We start from the raw sequence: 15,765 nt of genomic DNA, 5'->3' as shown, positions 1-15,765 counted from the left end.
AGTGCTCTGTTAACATTAGATAGCCAATTAGCTGCTCAGCTGCAGCACATTAAACAGCATGTAAATGTACCGTCATGTTACTTTGGTCTGTTTACATGCTGGTGTGTTCTTTACGCTTTAACACACTCATGTCTCTGAAGCGAGGGTCCAAGGACAAAAGGATGTCGTATGCTGTACTGCAGGGATGACGTTTTTCTTAAGGCCAACATGGAAGCTAATGTCGCCCTGTTTCCCTGAACAAAAAGCCTGTGGGATTTTTACATTGGAGTTTGGATCATTGCATAAAATTAGTTCTGTGGCAAACTAACGTTTAGGATATTTACACATTTTGTTCAGCGCGATAATCTTCACAAATGAACACCACCTTTATAATTTTTGAAGCGTAAATTAAATCACGAGAGGTAAAAAGCTAATGTTGGGCTACAAACGAACTTCACCATGGTCGCATGACTTAATTTACATGCTTCAAAATTTACGAGTGGGGTATTTTCAGATGTGTTTTATCTTGTAGAACAAAATGTGAAAGTCTCTTGAGCTAACCACAGATCTTAATTCAGGCATCTAACCAAAAAACGTTTTAAAAAAACACAGACTTTGAGACAAGGGAACTGTGAGTGCTAACATGCTGACTTATTTTCAGGTTTTAGGACTCATTCCTGCATCAATCTATTAAAGGCCCTTGAGACAAACTTGTGATATTGGGCTTTATAAACGAAATTGGAGAATTGACTGTCTGTTTTTTGATCTTCTCAACAGTTGTTAATCTGATTGTATTCACACATGGCGGGTGTGTTTCTCACTCTAAGTAAGTGCAGTGTTGAGTGTGAAGGTGCCTGTCTGAGCAGTTCTTAAGACAGCTGCAAGCAGAAATTCGACAGGGCTAGCAGTTAGCCCGTTCCACACAGGCAGCGTCTATCATTTTTCAGCCCATTTTAGATGAAGCCACGCCCACTTCTGTATGACAAAAGCAAAGACGGTTTCCTTCCCATGGAAAGCGCTCTCACCAGTTTTGATCAAAGCAATGTGTGGCACAGCATTTGGTGAATTTACTGTTTATCAGACAACAAATGAAACAAGAATTAGCTAGCTAACACACCATGTGCTCTCCCTCCGCCTCACTCTGTGCCATTTGGAGACTCCTTTGCCGGGATGAGAGAGGACGGCTTTCAGGTAGCGACTGTAGCAACTCTGTTGGGTCTAACCTGTGTAACAGCAGCAACAGAAAGTTTGCTGATCAGGCGGTCTGGGATCACACCCCTGGTGCCTGGTCTTGCACTGGCTAAATTAGAGTTGCTACAGCCTGTTGTCCAAGCTACTGCAGCCGTCATATTTCGTATCTGTGATTTCTATGGGAATGTTCTCGTAGAGGCTTTTGACTTTGTCAAACTAAAGTGTGCCTAGTTTCATCTAAACTGCGCTCGTATGAATAAAACTGACTCACTCATGGCTTGTAGCTACCGCACGTCTGTTTACTTTGTCTCTTTTCAAACTTTGAGGAATTCTTGCTGTTAACATTAACGGACAGTCAAGTGATGTCAAGTCAATGTTATTTATAAAGCCCAATATTACAAATCACAATGTTGCTAGAGGTGGCGTTACCTTCTCTACAGAATACGACATCCTCTATCAGTAGAGGCTCAGTTCAGGGAAAATAATAACTCCCCAAAAATCCTTTAACAGGGAAAAAAATGGTAGAAAAATTGCTGTTTTTTATTTTATTTTATTTTATCTTAAAGCACTTTGTTTTGTGACAAATGTTAAAATAAGTTTGTGTTTGTCATGAGTAACTCCAAAGCCTTTTTGTAAATTCTGTATTTTCAGCGGTAGAACAGTCAGTTACCAAAATATTCACCCTTGAGACTTTTGAAATTAGCTCTTGTACCACGAAATCTTATGAAGATTACATGGTTTTGATTTTTCAAGTAAACACACTGTTTGCTGTCACATCAGAGTTACCCTGCATTTATGACAGAGTTTTAAGAAATGCTTAAAAACCTCTACCAGCTGTGCAGTTTTAGGAGTTATAGGAGTATCTTGTGTATTCAACCCCAACTCCTAATTCAGTGTGACCCAAGCTCAGTTTATCTATATTAATATCTATTTCCACTTTAAAGTATGACATAAAAATCTCTTTCCTTTGCAAATGCTGAGAAAACCTTGCTGCTTGCATTTCCTCCTGAGACCTGAACTTTTGTTTGTGTGCATTGTTAATTTCTCCTCGCTATTTGGGATCGGTGGGACCTGATAAATATAAAAACCTAAACAAGCCCTTACTTTTTAATTAACAGTGTCTTAACCTGTTACTGTTGCTAAAATTTGTTGCCATGTCAAATTACAAACATTATTAATAAGAAATAAATAAGTTTCAATCATAAAATGTGATCAGGTTTTAGATCTTGTTCACTTGTGTGTCAAGATCGGCTGCAGATTGACTTGGCAGAGATGGCTGCCATCTTGTTTTTACATGGATTAGTGTATTGTGTTCTCACTACCGTTAGGGGAAAAAAAAGTGTCCACGGACGAGGACAACAGGTCAGAGTTAAGCAGAATGAAGTATAAAGTCAAGTAAACCCAAAATGTGATGCCCTCATATGACCACATGAGGTCTCAGGAGGATAGGACAGCATTCAGTGTGTGTAAAAAGTCTGATTAATAATCTAATTTTGTTTAATTTGTGTGCGTCCAGTCAGCTGCAAACACTGATGCTTGCTTTTGTTTTTCTTTGGCTTTGACATGAGATACACACACATTACTTGCCAACATTTAGGGCTTCAGTTGTCTTTTAAGGACAAAAAAAACTTTACACCTTTGTCAGTCAATCATTTATTTGCCATTTCATTTATTTGAATTATACAAGGTACAGCTTCAGTGAAACATGATCCCATCAGCTCCTTTGTGCTCCGTAATTTAGTCCTTTTTGTGTCTTCTCACATTGTTGGCTGCTGCTTTATAATTGTCTTTGTTTCCTGATGGGTCTGGTGATCCTTGGTTTCTGGTTGGGGAATGATTTAACTGTCAACAAGATGGCCCCATGGTCGCTCCTTCCAATCAGGGGCAGTGCCACAGTGCAGCCTCCTGGCTGAATGATGCTGTTAAGGATTTAGCAACATTTCTCTGCTGCAAAAGAGAGTTACTGCCTCAATCTAGGGAGTTTAGGTATCTCAGGGTCTTGATCCCGAGTGAGGGTAGAATATATACAGATATTTTCCTAAACGTTTTGGCCTCTCGTCCACACAAACTGAGTTTTAGGTCACTGAAACAGATTTTTGAAAACGCCTTCTGAGGTACAGATTTTTATTATAACTTCAGTTACTTTATATAAGTGTGTAGGCAAAATAGAGCATTTGGGAAACAATGATGTCATCTCCCCAATTCACACCAGAAATAAGATCAATGGAGGACTACCGGTTTGTTTATGTTTACCCCATCGTCCGTCCACACACAAGTCACATTTTGGTTTCGCCACACAGAAAGATGTTAAACAAAAAGGTGTCAAATATGGATAAATATAGAATAAAAATACCGACCATTATCTTACAATTGTTTGGTTTGTTAATCCCACCAAAGGAAAACAAGCTCCCTACGCCTGCTCAGAATCTTCTTCTCTGGTGTTTGACCTATCATTGACATAGCCTTCATCACCATCTACTGGCCTGGCAAGCGTTAGGAGTCGATTTTGCATTCTTGTGTGGACTGAGATAGACTGTAAAACAAAGGTTGTCTGGACAGATTTTTTTAGAATTTTATTTTAACAGAGGGGAAAATGTCCCCTCTTTAGGGACAGGGTGAGGAGCTTAGATATCCGGGGGGAGATCGGAGTAGAGCCACTGCTCCTTCCTGTTGAAAGGGATCAGTTGAGATGGTTCAACATCTCATCAGGATCCTCCTGGGCGCTTCGCTTTAGAGGGTTTCTGGGCACGTCCATCTAATAGGAGACCCAGAACACACTGGAGGGTTTATATATCTCATCTGGCCTGGGAACGTCTCGGGGTCCCCAGAAGGAGCTGGGAAATGATCCAGGAGAGAGATGTTTGGAATGCCTTGCTTAGTCTGCTGCCCCCCCCTGACCTGGCCCCGAATAGTCAGATGATAATGAATAGAAAAATATCTGCTTTAAAAAATATCCCATACATAGACAGCACCCTACACCCAGGCCACACTGCCTGTGTGGGCAGTGTGACGGCTGCCTCGCTGAACTGCTGTGACTTCCACACATGAGATGTTCACACAGACAGAGTTGCTGCTGCCTGCCACTGTCTTGGAGTGTTCATATATGCACAAAAAATGCTGAGTCACCGCTCTGAGTCCATTTAGAGGGCTGAAAAGGACCAAGTGCGAAAAAAGCCTGAGTGTCTTTGTTTTTGTAATAATAAACTATTTAAATTTATAGTCTTTTTTTAAAATGATGTATAAAGTTTACTTTGATGTTGACAGTGTGATTTTTTTTTAATGTTAGAGGTAGTTGAGATGAAACTTAAAAAAAATAACATTAAATTGAATTAGTTGAGACTTAATTTGGTGGTACAAGAGTGTCAAAGGTCAAAGGGCTGAATATTTCTGTGACCTGCTGTAGGAGAATAATTACAGGCTCACATTTGTTTTGAGCGGGTGATGTATGTTTATAGTTTAGGTTAAATAATTGTGATGTCGGATGGATCCAGCTGAGTGTTTTCATATGTTCATATCAACCCATTTTTGGCTTCACTCGCTCCATCATCATTCACTCTATGTTTGTAAATCCAATTAAACAAAGGAGTTATTTGTTTAGTTCATTCAAATGGGGTCGGCTGTTTGTTGGCTCTCATACGAGTCCCTTAATTACTCTATACTTTGATTTATGTTGTAATTTTTTTACTCTTTCACTAGAGTGTAAAAATACTTCGGTGTTCACATGTAACCGTTGACGTAGTAATACTGTGTAAACAAAATGTTCTTATGAAATATCAAAAGTAAAAATAGTCACTTTGCAGCAGAATGGTGTCTGTCAGTGTTGTATGTATTAATATTGCATTATTATCACTGATGCATTAATGTGTAACTATAATATTGCAGTGGGTGTGAAATAGGTAAATAGGTGAAATAGTTTGTATGTCTAAGGTGCCACGTAAATATAGCTGCCATATGGTAGGAACAAAAATACAATCTATGAACATTGGTGGTAAATCACTTTGTACATTTACTTCAGCACTCTTCATAAGTACAATTGTGAGGTACCTGAAGTGCCAGTGATTATTAGTCTCCTTCTCGTGTAATACACCCTGCTGGGCGCTAGGGGGCAGTGTGAACCAGTCTGTGTTCGAGGCACCTGCAGGTCAGTTCACGCTAACCAGTGACTGGGGTTTACAATAAAACATATATACAGTTTTATTTCTTTATACTTCTACACATCTGGAACCTGGCTTTATCCAGATTTCAGTTCAGTTCAGATGCTTATTCTGGAAATGTATGAAAATGAGTGCATAGATATATGATGTCTCGTTTGCATATCTCAACATAGAATTTCAGAAAACTTGTAATGTAAAAAATGACTGTCTTATTGTCAGTAATCAACTGAGGAACTTTCATGGCCTCCATAGGGATTGTTCATTACTTGTGAGGGGTAGGAGGTGGTTTTTAAAGTACTGGGGAGGGACTTATGTTTTTATTTGACATAGAGGAGAGGCACACAAGCTTAAACTGTTGCATTTTATTTTACTGCTGATTTTTAAAGATAATGTGCCTTTTCAAAATCGCCACAATTACACCATTTATCATAGCCAGAAACTATAAAAACAGAAATTATCGTTGGATTTTCACATCTCTGGGACGCATCGTGTGCAGTGAACGCTTCAGTCAGAGAAAAATCTGAGCTTAAAATCGTGATATATCACCAAAATCACATTATTCTTCGTCTCATTTAAATTTGGCCACAAATAAAGTGTTTGCGCAAACTACCTAACAACAAGATGGGAATGTTTTATGTTTTTTAATCTCTAGAATTTCATCTATAACTTTTATCTTTCAACTTTCACACATATAAAACTAATTATGGTGGAGGGAGGGTCACGCATTTTCCACCAGTCACTAAGGGAAGCTCAAGGAAAAATATCTGCAGCTTTGGGGAGGCTCAAAACAAAAACAAAAACAAAAAACCCTCCCTGACTAGTAGAGAACAGTCCCTTAATATTTCAAATAATATTTTAAATATAAGGGACTAAGTTTTACGGGGATATTTTTACTTAACGACGTATTTTTTCAGTACTTTTACTCAAGTAAAGTATCTGAATACTTCCTCTACTGCTGGTAAAATCAGAGCTCAGTAACGGTGTTTGTTACGCTCCGCTCCTCATTTGGCAGCTTGTTTTACGTGTTTCCTCCCCGAAGTCTGGCAACCCGGAGCAGAGACTAGGAGGACCTGCGGAGAGTGAACAGCTCCTGACAGGCTGCTGTGGGTGTTTGTCACTGCCATGCCCACACCTGGATGACCCGAGGCAATCACTCATAACAGGTAAAACACTCACCTTACTAATCATCGCCTCTGTTAGCCGGTAGCTCGGGTTGTTTGTTAGCCTCAGCTGGTTGTAGCGATGTTGTTGTGTTTAGCTAGCAGGCTAACTGTTAAACTTCCGTTCTCCCGGTTCAGCCTGAGTCACGGTTAGAAGCCAGAATATAGAAACCTTCATAAATGTGACCAAACGGCTGAAGATGGCTAGCTGTCAGTTTGGTAAAATATCTCAAAATCCTCCCTGTCACCTGATGTTAGCTTCGGAAACAGCTGTTTAAAAGCCACAGCTAATCCCTACAACCAATCGCTGAATAGACAAACCAAACCCCTTTCAACAAACGTGGAATTTAACGTTGCGTTAATCCCATCAACCAACCAACCGGTTTACAAACAAGTCAAACGAATATTCACACACAAGACGTTAAATTTAACGTTGAGTTAATGCCGCAAATAAGCCCTGAGTTCACAAAAATTCAAACCAATGTCCACTCAAAAAACGTTAAATTTAACGATGTGTTAGCATTGCCTTCAAAAGAAGCATAACGTTACTTGAAGAACACGGTTAAACACTTTAATACACATCGTTTACAAAACGCTGTTCACGTACAGACATTTCAGTAAAAACAAACATAGAATTACTGGTTCGCTCGCATTTACATTTTATTACACAGTGGATGAAGAGCTTGACTAGTGCAGGCTGTTACAGCAACAATAACAGATATTTTATTACATTAAAATAAAGTTAGAAGGATGAGACATTTGCCGAATGTATCAACATATCCCAAAGATACCTTAAACATATCAGAATTATGTTTTTAGTACGCTGTTTCGACACAGTATGCAAAAAAACATAAAAATGCCTGATTTCTAAATGGAGTTTGGTTTGGCTTTTCTGTACACACAAGAAACCAGCTGCCTTGGAGCTGCTTACTATACGTCACAAATCCGAAACAAAGCAGAAATAGGTTGAACGCCTGTATCATAATAATTGAAAATATACGAATATTTCTGTGGCACTAAAACAAATTGTTTGTCAGTGAAGATTTTATTTTGAAACTACCCGGAAGTACCACCCCATCAGCTGTGCTCACTTGACTCATCCTTGTTTTGTCTTAGAAGTCAGTAAACTATAGTTTTCTGAGTGATGTATTGTACTAGCTTTGTTTAAATGCATTCACACCTGCAGGTCTGATAATAAAACTTTATTTATAAAGCACCTTTCATACAGAATGTGAAGCTTAAAGTGTTTTACAGTAAATTAAGAAAACAAGTCAAAGCAAATTAAAGTGTGCAAATAGTGTGCAACAAAACCAATATTTTTGCCGATATCCAAAATACCGATATGTAACAACTCATCTGACTGAAGCGATACCGATATTGATATATTACACTATTCCCCACCTAATTTTAGTGATCGTCAAGTCTCTTCTGTAGTGGAATTGACATCCTAGTATGCATTCACACCCTTATTGTGATGGCCCACCACAGATGGAGACATGAAATACAAAACTTTAATGTGTGTAATATTTATTGAGCATATTTTAAAAAGGCTGACTTGCTGTTTTCTTTCTTTGTGAGAGGCTGTGAAGGATTATTAAATGACAAATAATCAGTACAGTGTATGTTGAGGCTTCATCATGTGTGCAGCCCTGAGGAGAGGGGCGTGATGTGATGGTCACCTTCAGGCTGTGAAACCTCTCTGCTGCAGCTGCTGAAAGACTTTTATTGATCCAGAGAAACCAGAAGGCAGCAGTGATGTCTTCTTCCATTTCACCTGCTTCACTTTCTCCTCCCCGCCATCTGCTCACTGTATTACTGATTATTACTGTCTGTCTTCACCTGACTGGTTATTTTCTACTACGTCTTTCTAACATGATTGATCTGCGGTCTGTGGTTACAGCAGTGCTCAACATGCTGAAACATGTTTTAAAAATCAAACACAGCTTTGATCTTAGTATCAGGATTTTTATGTTCATGTCCTCCCTGGTAAAAGGGAACTTTGGTATTTTTCAACATGGACCCTGTTTTACTAAAAGGCCATCTTTCCAGCAGTGAAATACTCCTTTAACTCCAACTTCAAATTTAAATTGGCTGTCCGATGAGGAAAAGTAACAAGTGAGATGAATTGCAAATGGTTTTCAGCAGGGCTCTCCAAATCCTCAATTCATCCCATCCTCCTCAAGCAGACTCTCTGCAGACTTCCAGAGAGTCCGCCTGGGGTTCACACTTCAGCAGACTTCACTGATTTATGGTTGTTTATTGTTGAATTATTGGATTAATTACCTCCAGATTATCTGATCACCTCCTGCCTCATCTCTGTTTCACCGCGCATGAAACATGTTACAGTGAAGAGTAGCAGCCAGGCTTTTCATGCCATTTAGTTCCTGTATTTGTGCACATGACGAGCATATAAAAGTGGAAATCCCCCAGCAAGTGGTTTTTATTATTGTTAGTGGTGCTGCAGTAAAGACGACTGGATCGCTACCATGTTCCTCAGAGCCAAGCAACAGTTCACCAACCTTTACCTGGTGGCATCTTGGAAATATTCAACCATCTGTTTGTTTCACCACTGCGCCTTTCATAAAGGCCACTGCAAGAAAATGTGTTTTTTTTATGTAGATTATCCAACAGACAGTGAATCATGGGTGTTTGTTTCTGGCTGGTCCTGACTAACGTGTTTCTAATTGTTTTCTGGCTGTTAGCGTTAGTTAGCAGAGGGGACAGACAGAGGGGTCAACAGTCTGTGTTTGAAGGATATATCCAGGATGTCAAACTGACTCAGCAGCAACAACAGGTTAAAAAGACAAAGATAGTTAGAAGCTAAAGCCGAACTATAGGCTACAGATCACAGTGTAAAAGTGAACCACCACATCACTGCTGATCGCCACACAAGACAGTCCCCCAACCCCAATTGGATCCCTTACAGACTCGTTGACTCAAGCCCTAAGCACTCACAGACCTAGGACCAATTCCATTTCTTCCCCTTAGCCCTTGACTTGGCCCTTCCCCTTGGTTTTGCGCGTTCACGTGAGGAAAAGTGGTGTTCCAATTCTCCATCAGGTTAAGAGCTAACCTGATGGAGAATTGGGACACCACTTCCAATGGAATTGGTCCTAGGTCTGTAAGGGTTTAGGGCTTGAGTCAAGGAGTCTGTAAGGGATCCATTTGGGACTGGGGGAGTGAATATAAAGGGAAACTTTGCTGATATTGAACCAGCTGTGTGGCATCGCAGTGTGTGCAGATGAACAGTGTTTGGCTTCGCCCCATGCGCCTCTGGACACCTGTGGACGGGCAGGGATCTCCGGGAGACGTCAAACAACGTACATCTGTGATGAATATGAGCAAAGTTTCCCTGCTTCCCTTCACTGGTTCCTGTACAGCAGGGTCAGTCTTTGTTTCACTGTTACAATCATTAAAAAGCAAAAGCAGCATGTGTATACATTCGGTAGGCTATATCTTCAGTAACTAGCTAGCTAACCCTACACTTTTCAGGGTTTGATTTTGGTTTTGGAACAGGGAAGAAACGTATATCTTTTTCCAACCTCTCCAGGTAACGAGTATCATTAATTAGGGCTGCAAGGATTAGTCAACTGATTGATGACTTATCCACTATTAACATAATCGGTGACTATTTTAGTAGTCGACTAATAGGTTTGAGTCATTTTTCATAGAAAAGTACTATAAAAGTCCCCCAAAATACTCTTATTGCAGCTTCTTACGTTCAAATATTGGCAGCTTTACACACTCTCCCATGACGGTGATTGGCGTGAGTACGAAACAAGACATTAGATGACATAATTTTGGGGTTTGGGAGAGACAGACCGACATTTTTCAACATTTTAACCCATTTTTCGATAAAATGAGTAGTCGACTAATCGAAGAAATAATCGTCAGATTAGTCGACAATGAAAATAATTGTTAGTTGCAGCCCTGTCATTAATACACGACGTGCCCCAGGCACAACATTTAGCTCCAAATCCACAAAACCAGCCTGAAAATGAAGGAAATCTGAAACGACTGCATCAGAGTCAATGGAGCACAGCTGTGTTGTTGTCAGACCCTGGCCTGTGCTGGCCTCATCCTGTGTTACGATTGGCTGGTCTACGTCTGGGAGCGGGACTTGGCGAAGGGTCCGTTGCGTAGTGAAAGAGAGACTTATAGGGAGCCAGTCTAAACGCTGATGGTGTCATTATTCTGTTGTCATTACATTGTGAAATTAACATTTACTGTACTTCATAATGATAAAAGCTAAAAAAAAGAAAAAAAAAAGTCTGTTTCCACTTTAAGTTCTGTCATGTTCTCTGTTGCTTCATCACTGACCTGTCTGGAAAGCCTCCACACTTTTCTTGATTTATGTAACAAAGGTCAAAACCCAGACATCTCAATTACATGGTCAGCATCTTTTCACTAGGACGCCCTGAAGCGTCGTCTGGATTTGTAAATTCTAATGACCTAAAAATCAAACTATTGATGGCCTCGGCCCCCCTGCGACCAGGAAACATTGTTGGGATATTTGACCTTTAATCTGCTTACTGTTGGTTGTTTGTTCTGCTGAAGCAGTTCTCCTGTTCACTCACATTTTAAGCTCCCGGCTAAGACGTCAGCAGAGTGTTGGTGTCTGCAGTGTGCAAGGTTACGGTGCGTTGGGCTGAAAAGGAGGGACATTCCTCTGCACCGCTGAATACGCTGTTAGCTTCAAGCTTGTAAGGTCACGAGGGCTCATTCCTCAGTTTCATCTCAGCTGAGCAGCCTGACATGAGGCCACTCGGTGGAGAGTCTTTGTCCACTCTGTTGGACTGGTTTCCAGTTAGTCTGCACTGGAGCTGAGGGAAGATGAAGCTGGTCTCAGAGCAGAGGGACGAGGTGAGTTGATGAACTGTCAGATGAAGAGTTTGAAGCTTGTGGAGGGTTGTTGATGGGTATCATGGTTTAGGATTTCTCCTGAACATGATGAGTGAAGGGAAAGTGGAGCAGACGGCTGGAATAGATCGATCTGTTTAGGCTCACAGATCAGAGATCAGATCTTTTAATGGATGCCCCTCAGAGACACAGACTGAGGAGATTGTGGTTTATTCAGAGGACTTTTGAACAGTTACTGCAAAAATAAATTATTGTCACGCTATTATTATTATTATTTATATGTTATGCTATTCATGTTTGTAGCCACTGTTTCTTTGTGTTTATCCTTATTTGTTTGTGCAGGATTTATATTTGACGTGTTGTTTACAGACTCAGTTGCATAATTGCTCCTGGATGGATAAATTAAGGGTTTTTTAATTGATTTTGGTGCATCTGGAATTAGGTTTGCTGGTTTGTGGTCGGGTGAAGTGATAAAATGTGTGTTCTTAGTTTTTTAATCATGCTAGCAGCAAGACCTGACTAAAATATCTCAACACCTATTCAATGGATTGCCATGCAGTTCGGTTCAGACATTCATGTTCCTCAGAGGATGAATCCCACCAACTTTGATGATCCTCTGACTTTTCCTGTGGCGCCACCATGAGGTGACATTTGTGGTTCAGAGTGAAATATCTCAACAACTGTTGGATGGTCATGAAAGTTTCTTCAAATGCTCGTGTTCCCCACAGCATGTATTCTAATAACTTTAGGTATCCCTTTAAGGTCCAGTGATGAGGATTTAGGGGGATATATTGGCAAAGATGGAGTATAATGGAATGACCCTTATCGCTGACCCAGTATGTGACTGCCAACACATATTAGTAAATTCATATGTAATGCCCAGTTCATTATCATTTGAAAGTGATGTGTTAATAAATTTAAAATAAATTTGTAAGCTGCTTTAAATAAATAAGAGGCACCAACACATTAATTCAACAGAGTTTCATTTCAGGTCTGAATGTCCTTTTGGATTTTGGATTTTTAAAGCACCGTAAAAATAACATTTTAAGAAAATACTCAATTGTTCTCCTGTATTATCAAGCAATCAAAATAGATGTTTAGGTTATGTTTTATCACATATGTTTGGCACTGATCGCCACCTGTATGCCAGTATCTGGCCCAACAATGACCAAAAGGGGTTTTGTGGGTATTCCTAAGGGTCCAGTGTGCTGGATTTACAGTAGGGGGTTATATTGTCAGAAATGTAATATAATAAGTATGTTTTCTTTAGCGTATAATTATCTAAAAATAAGAATTGTTGCATTTTTGTTGTTTCTACAGAAGCCTTGAAGGGACAAAAAAAAAAAAAAACAACACAGATTTTACAGTGTGAAACTGCTTTATTCTGTGTTTAACCGGTTTAAATCACCTGGTCCTTTGAGAGGAAGAGACCTCTGTGGATAATTCGGTCTTTGGTAAAAACCTCCTGAACAATGAACACTGAAGGAATTCTGACCGGGAGAAGCTTCAGCTGGACCTTTAACTTTCTGTCCATTGCCATGTTTGATAAACATTGTTGAGTGATGTAATCGTCTGTCCATACAAGAGCAGCTTGACAAAATTCTCACAGGATATCATGGTGAACAGACCTCCTGTCAAAATGAATGATTAGTTTAATTTCACCAAAATCATTCAGTCACGTTTTAAATACTTAAGAGCATGATTTCTGGTCTTGCTGGGGATGTAGTCATAATGCCAACGTTTATCTCAGGGTGTAGCTGACAATATGGAGGTGAACCTGAAAAGCTGCGTCTGAGATGTCCTAACATGGCCACCGTACATACAGATAATAAACCCTTTTGATTTAGCTAACATCATGACCTCATCTCTGGTGCGACTCCACAGTAGAAGAGGCCTGAGGCCAGAGACAGCTGACAGATCACACAGGTCCTGCCTCAGTAACAGAGATCACACTATGATTCACACCCTGCGGCCATTTTCATGTAACCTACTCTCAGAAGCACTCCTGAAGGAAGGTGGTACCTCCCTCACAAATCTTTCAGGTGTTGCCAAATGGGAAGCCAGTGAGGGAGTATGCCATTGTTGCTGCACTATCGATCCCCTACTGGCAGTGACAAGAACTGCAGCTCTGAAAGAATTTAACTGCAAATAAATTGGAAGAAAACAGAGGAAAAACAACCTCATAACAACTTTGGGAAACAGTCTGACAGGGATTTTTTGCCTGGTGTCCTCAAACTCAGCTGATGATTCAAATAAAGTGGTTAATATTGTTAAATATAACTATTCAGCATGACTTCAGGCTCTGTCTTTGGAGATAAATTTGGAGACACGAAGGAATCATGAGATCTGTTTTGGAGCTTTGTTTTCATTAATCAGCTGTAACTTGACAAATGTTTAGTATTTCCACATGATTTTGATCAGAAACTCAGGAGTTACTGTCACATTTCATTTATTAATATCTATTCACAGATAGAAAAATTGATGATGCTGCTCTGGGCATGGCAACAATGGTCTGATATTAACTTAAGACATTCCTGGTTCCCAGAGGATGAATGTTTTTCTCACCATCTCAAGGCTGATATTTGTGGTTTTGAGAGAAATGTCTCAACAGTTATTGGACGGGTTGTCATGAGATTTGGATCAGACATTCATGATCCGCTCAGGATGAGTTGTAATAACTCAGGTGACTAACTTTTGGTTGTATTGCCATCATCAGGTCAAAAGTACAGCCTCACAGAGCCGCTGTAGACCTTTTAAGGCCAAAACACACCAGCAGCAAACGCCACGTGTCAATAAATGTACAACCCCACACCGGTGGTGGCTAGACACGCGTTGGCTCTCCTGGATGCACCAACCTCAGTCACTTCACGCCACTGTCCACATCACTTCCAGCTTTAGCGCCTCTGCTTATAGATACTGGCTCCCATAGCAGCTCTTATTCTCTGCTCCTGTGGCAGCTCGACTCCTCTCCTCACCACTGATGTATAAAGAGAGCTCTGTAGCTGTTGCTGTGTCTCGTGTGTGACGGAGAATGGATGAGGAGAGACTAGCTGTTGAGGTTGAGAAATATCCCGAGCTAAATGACCCACAGTCTCGTCATAAAGACCATGACCAAAAAGATACTGCCTGGAGAGTCGCAGATCTGCTCCTCAGGTGAGGAATCAAGTTTAGTTATGAGCTGTGCAAACATGATTTTCAGCTAATGCAGAGGGGGAGAAAAAAACACATCTCTCAGTAAAAGTAGTAATAACTTTGCCAGGTCGTCTATGGACAAGCTGCAGCGTGACACGTCCAGTGTGTGCTTGATTTGTGTCACATGACGCGCCATGACACGGTGGCGCCGATGTGTTTTCAGCTTTAGTCTTGTTTCATTTTCTTTCTTTCATCAAAGCATCCATCTGAATTTCAAAAACTTCAAAAATTAGCAAAGAATCAGCAGTTTATTCAAATGTCACCATAATGACATACAGGTGTGATCAAATAATAAACAAAAAACTGGTTTGAAAATGTAATCTGATGTGGTTCAGACTATCAGCTATCATTGATGGAGCCTCTACGGCCTCTTTGCACCTTTTGAATCTTTGTTTAATCAGTTCCTTCTGTTACCCTCTGCAGGATCTAGACCTCCAGCTCCTTATGGCTGTGTATGATGAGAACATCCTGAAGAATCCTTTCTACTTGGCGTTGGAGAAGCAGAGACCGGACCTCTGCAGCCGAGTGGCAGAGCTCCACGGCATCGTGAGTCACACCTGTTACCTCCTGTTAGTTGTTAAAGCCAGCCTGTCTGTGTGTCACAACAACAGAAGAACATGATGATGGATGATCTGACATGATCACAATTTAAATTTTTGAGGAAATTGCTGCCTGGAAATCCAGTTTAAAAAGTGGTGTCCTGAAGGGGAGGTGTCCACAATGTTAATTTCATTTATTTTATTTATAAGGACAACACACACATTAATCATTTCTGTAAGGGTGCCAGTGTTAGCCAGCTCGCTACTTCTCAACTGCAGTCCTTTGGCAAGATGTTTTAAAACCTATTAAATGGTAAAACTCACAGAACAAAGACAGCAGGACACCATAAAGACAACAATAGAAGACAGGCCATACAAAGCAACAAGAAACAGCAGAACCTCAGTACAATGCAACAGCAACAACAAAAACAAACAGCATTTTAACACAAATAGTCCTGCAAGCAACATGAAGCAACAACACACAGCGGAGCATCACATGCAGAGCAGCAATACACAGTAAACATAGATAACATACAACAGTCATTACACAGATCTTAAAGGGCCAGTGTGTAATATTTGGCATGGTTTATTGTCAAATCTGAATCTGAATCTGAATATTCTACCCATTAATATGTTTATACAAGTGTATAATCGCTATAAAATAAAATTCGTTTGGTTTTCGTAGCCTTA

General features: G+C 40.2%; 1 protein-coding gene across 2 annotated transcripts in view; it reads left to right on the top strand.

The window, feature by feature from the left end:
• The first annotated feature begins 6,350 nt into the window (after positions 1-6,350).
• Positions 6,351-15,765, top strand: part of ankrd27 (ankyrin repeat domain 27 (VPS9 domain)) — a 55,373-nt gene continuing 45,958 nt past the window's right edge. The window contains exons 1-2 of one of the 2 annotated variants that reach the window (XM_050072537.1): positions 6,351-6,487; positions 14,960-15,082. In XM_050072537.1, coding sequence (XP_049928494.1) covers positions 14,981-15,082 — 102 coding nt within the window. In that variant the 5' untranslated portion in view covers positions 6,351-6,487; positions 14,960-14,980. Of the gene's footprint in view, positions 6,488-11,049; positions 11,348-14,959; positions 15,083-15,765 lie in introns of those variants that run through there. The other variant, XM_050072536.1, reaches the window with a different exon arrangement.

The sequence above is a fragment of the Epinephelus moara genome, chromosome 20, assembly GCF_006386435.1.
Source record: "Epinephelus moara isolate mb chromosome 20, YSFRI_EMoa_1.0, whole genome shotgun sequence".
Lineage (NCBI taxonomy): Eukaryota > Metazoa > Chordata > Actinopteri > Perciformes > Serranidae > Epinephelus > Epinephelus moara.
Note: the sequence above shows the minus strand (reverse complement) of the source record. Positions and strands in the feature narration are given on the sequence as shown.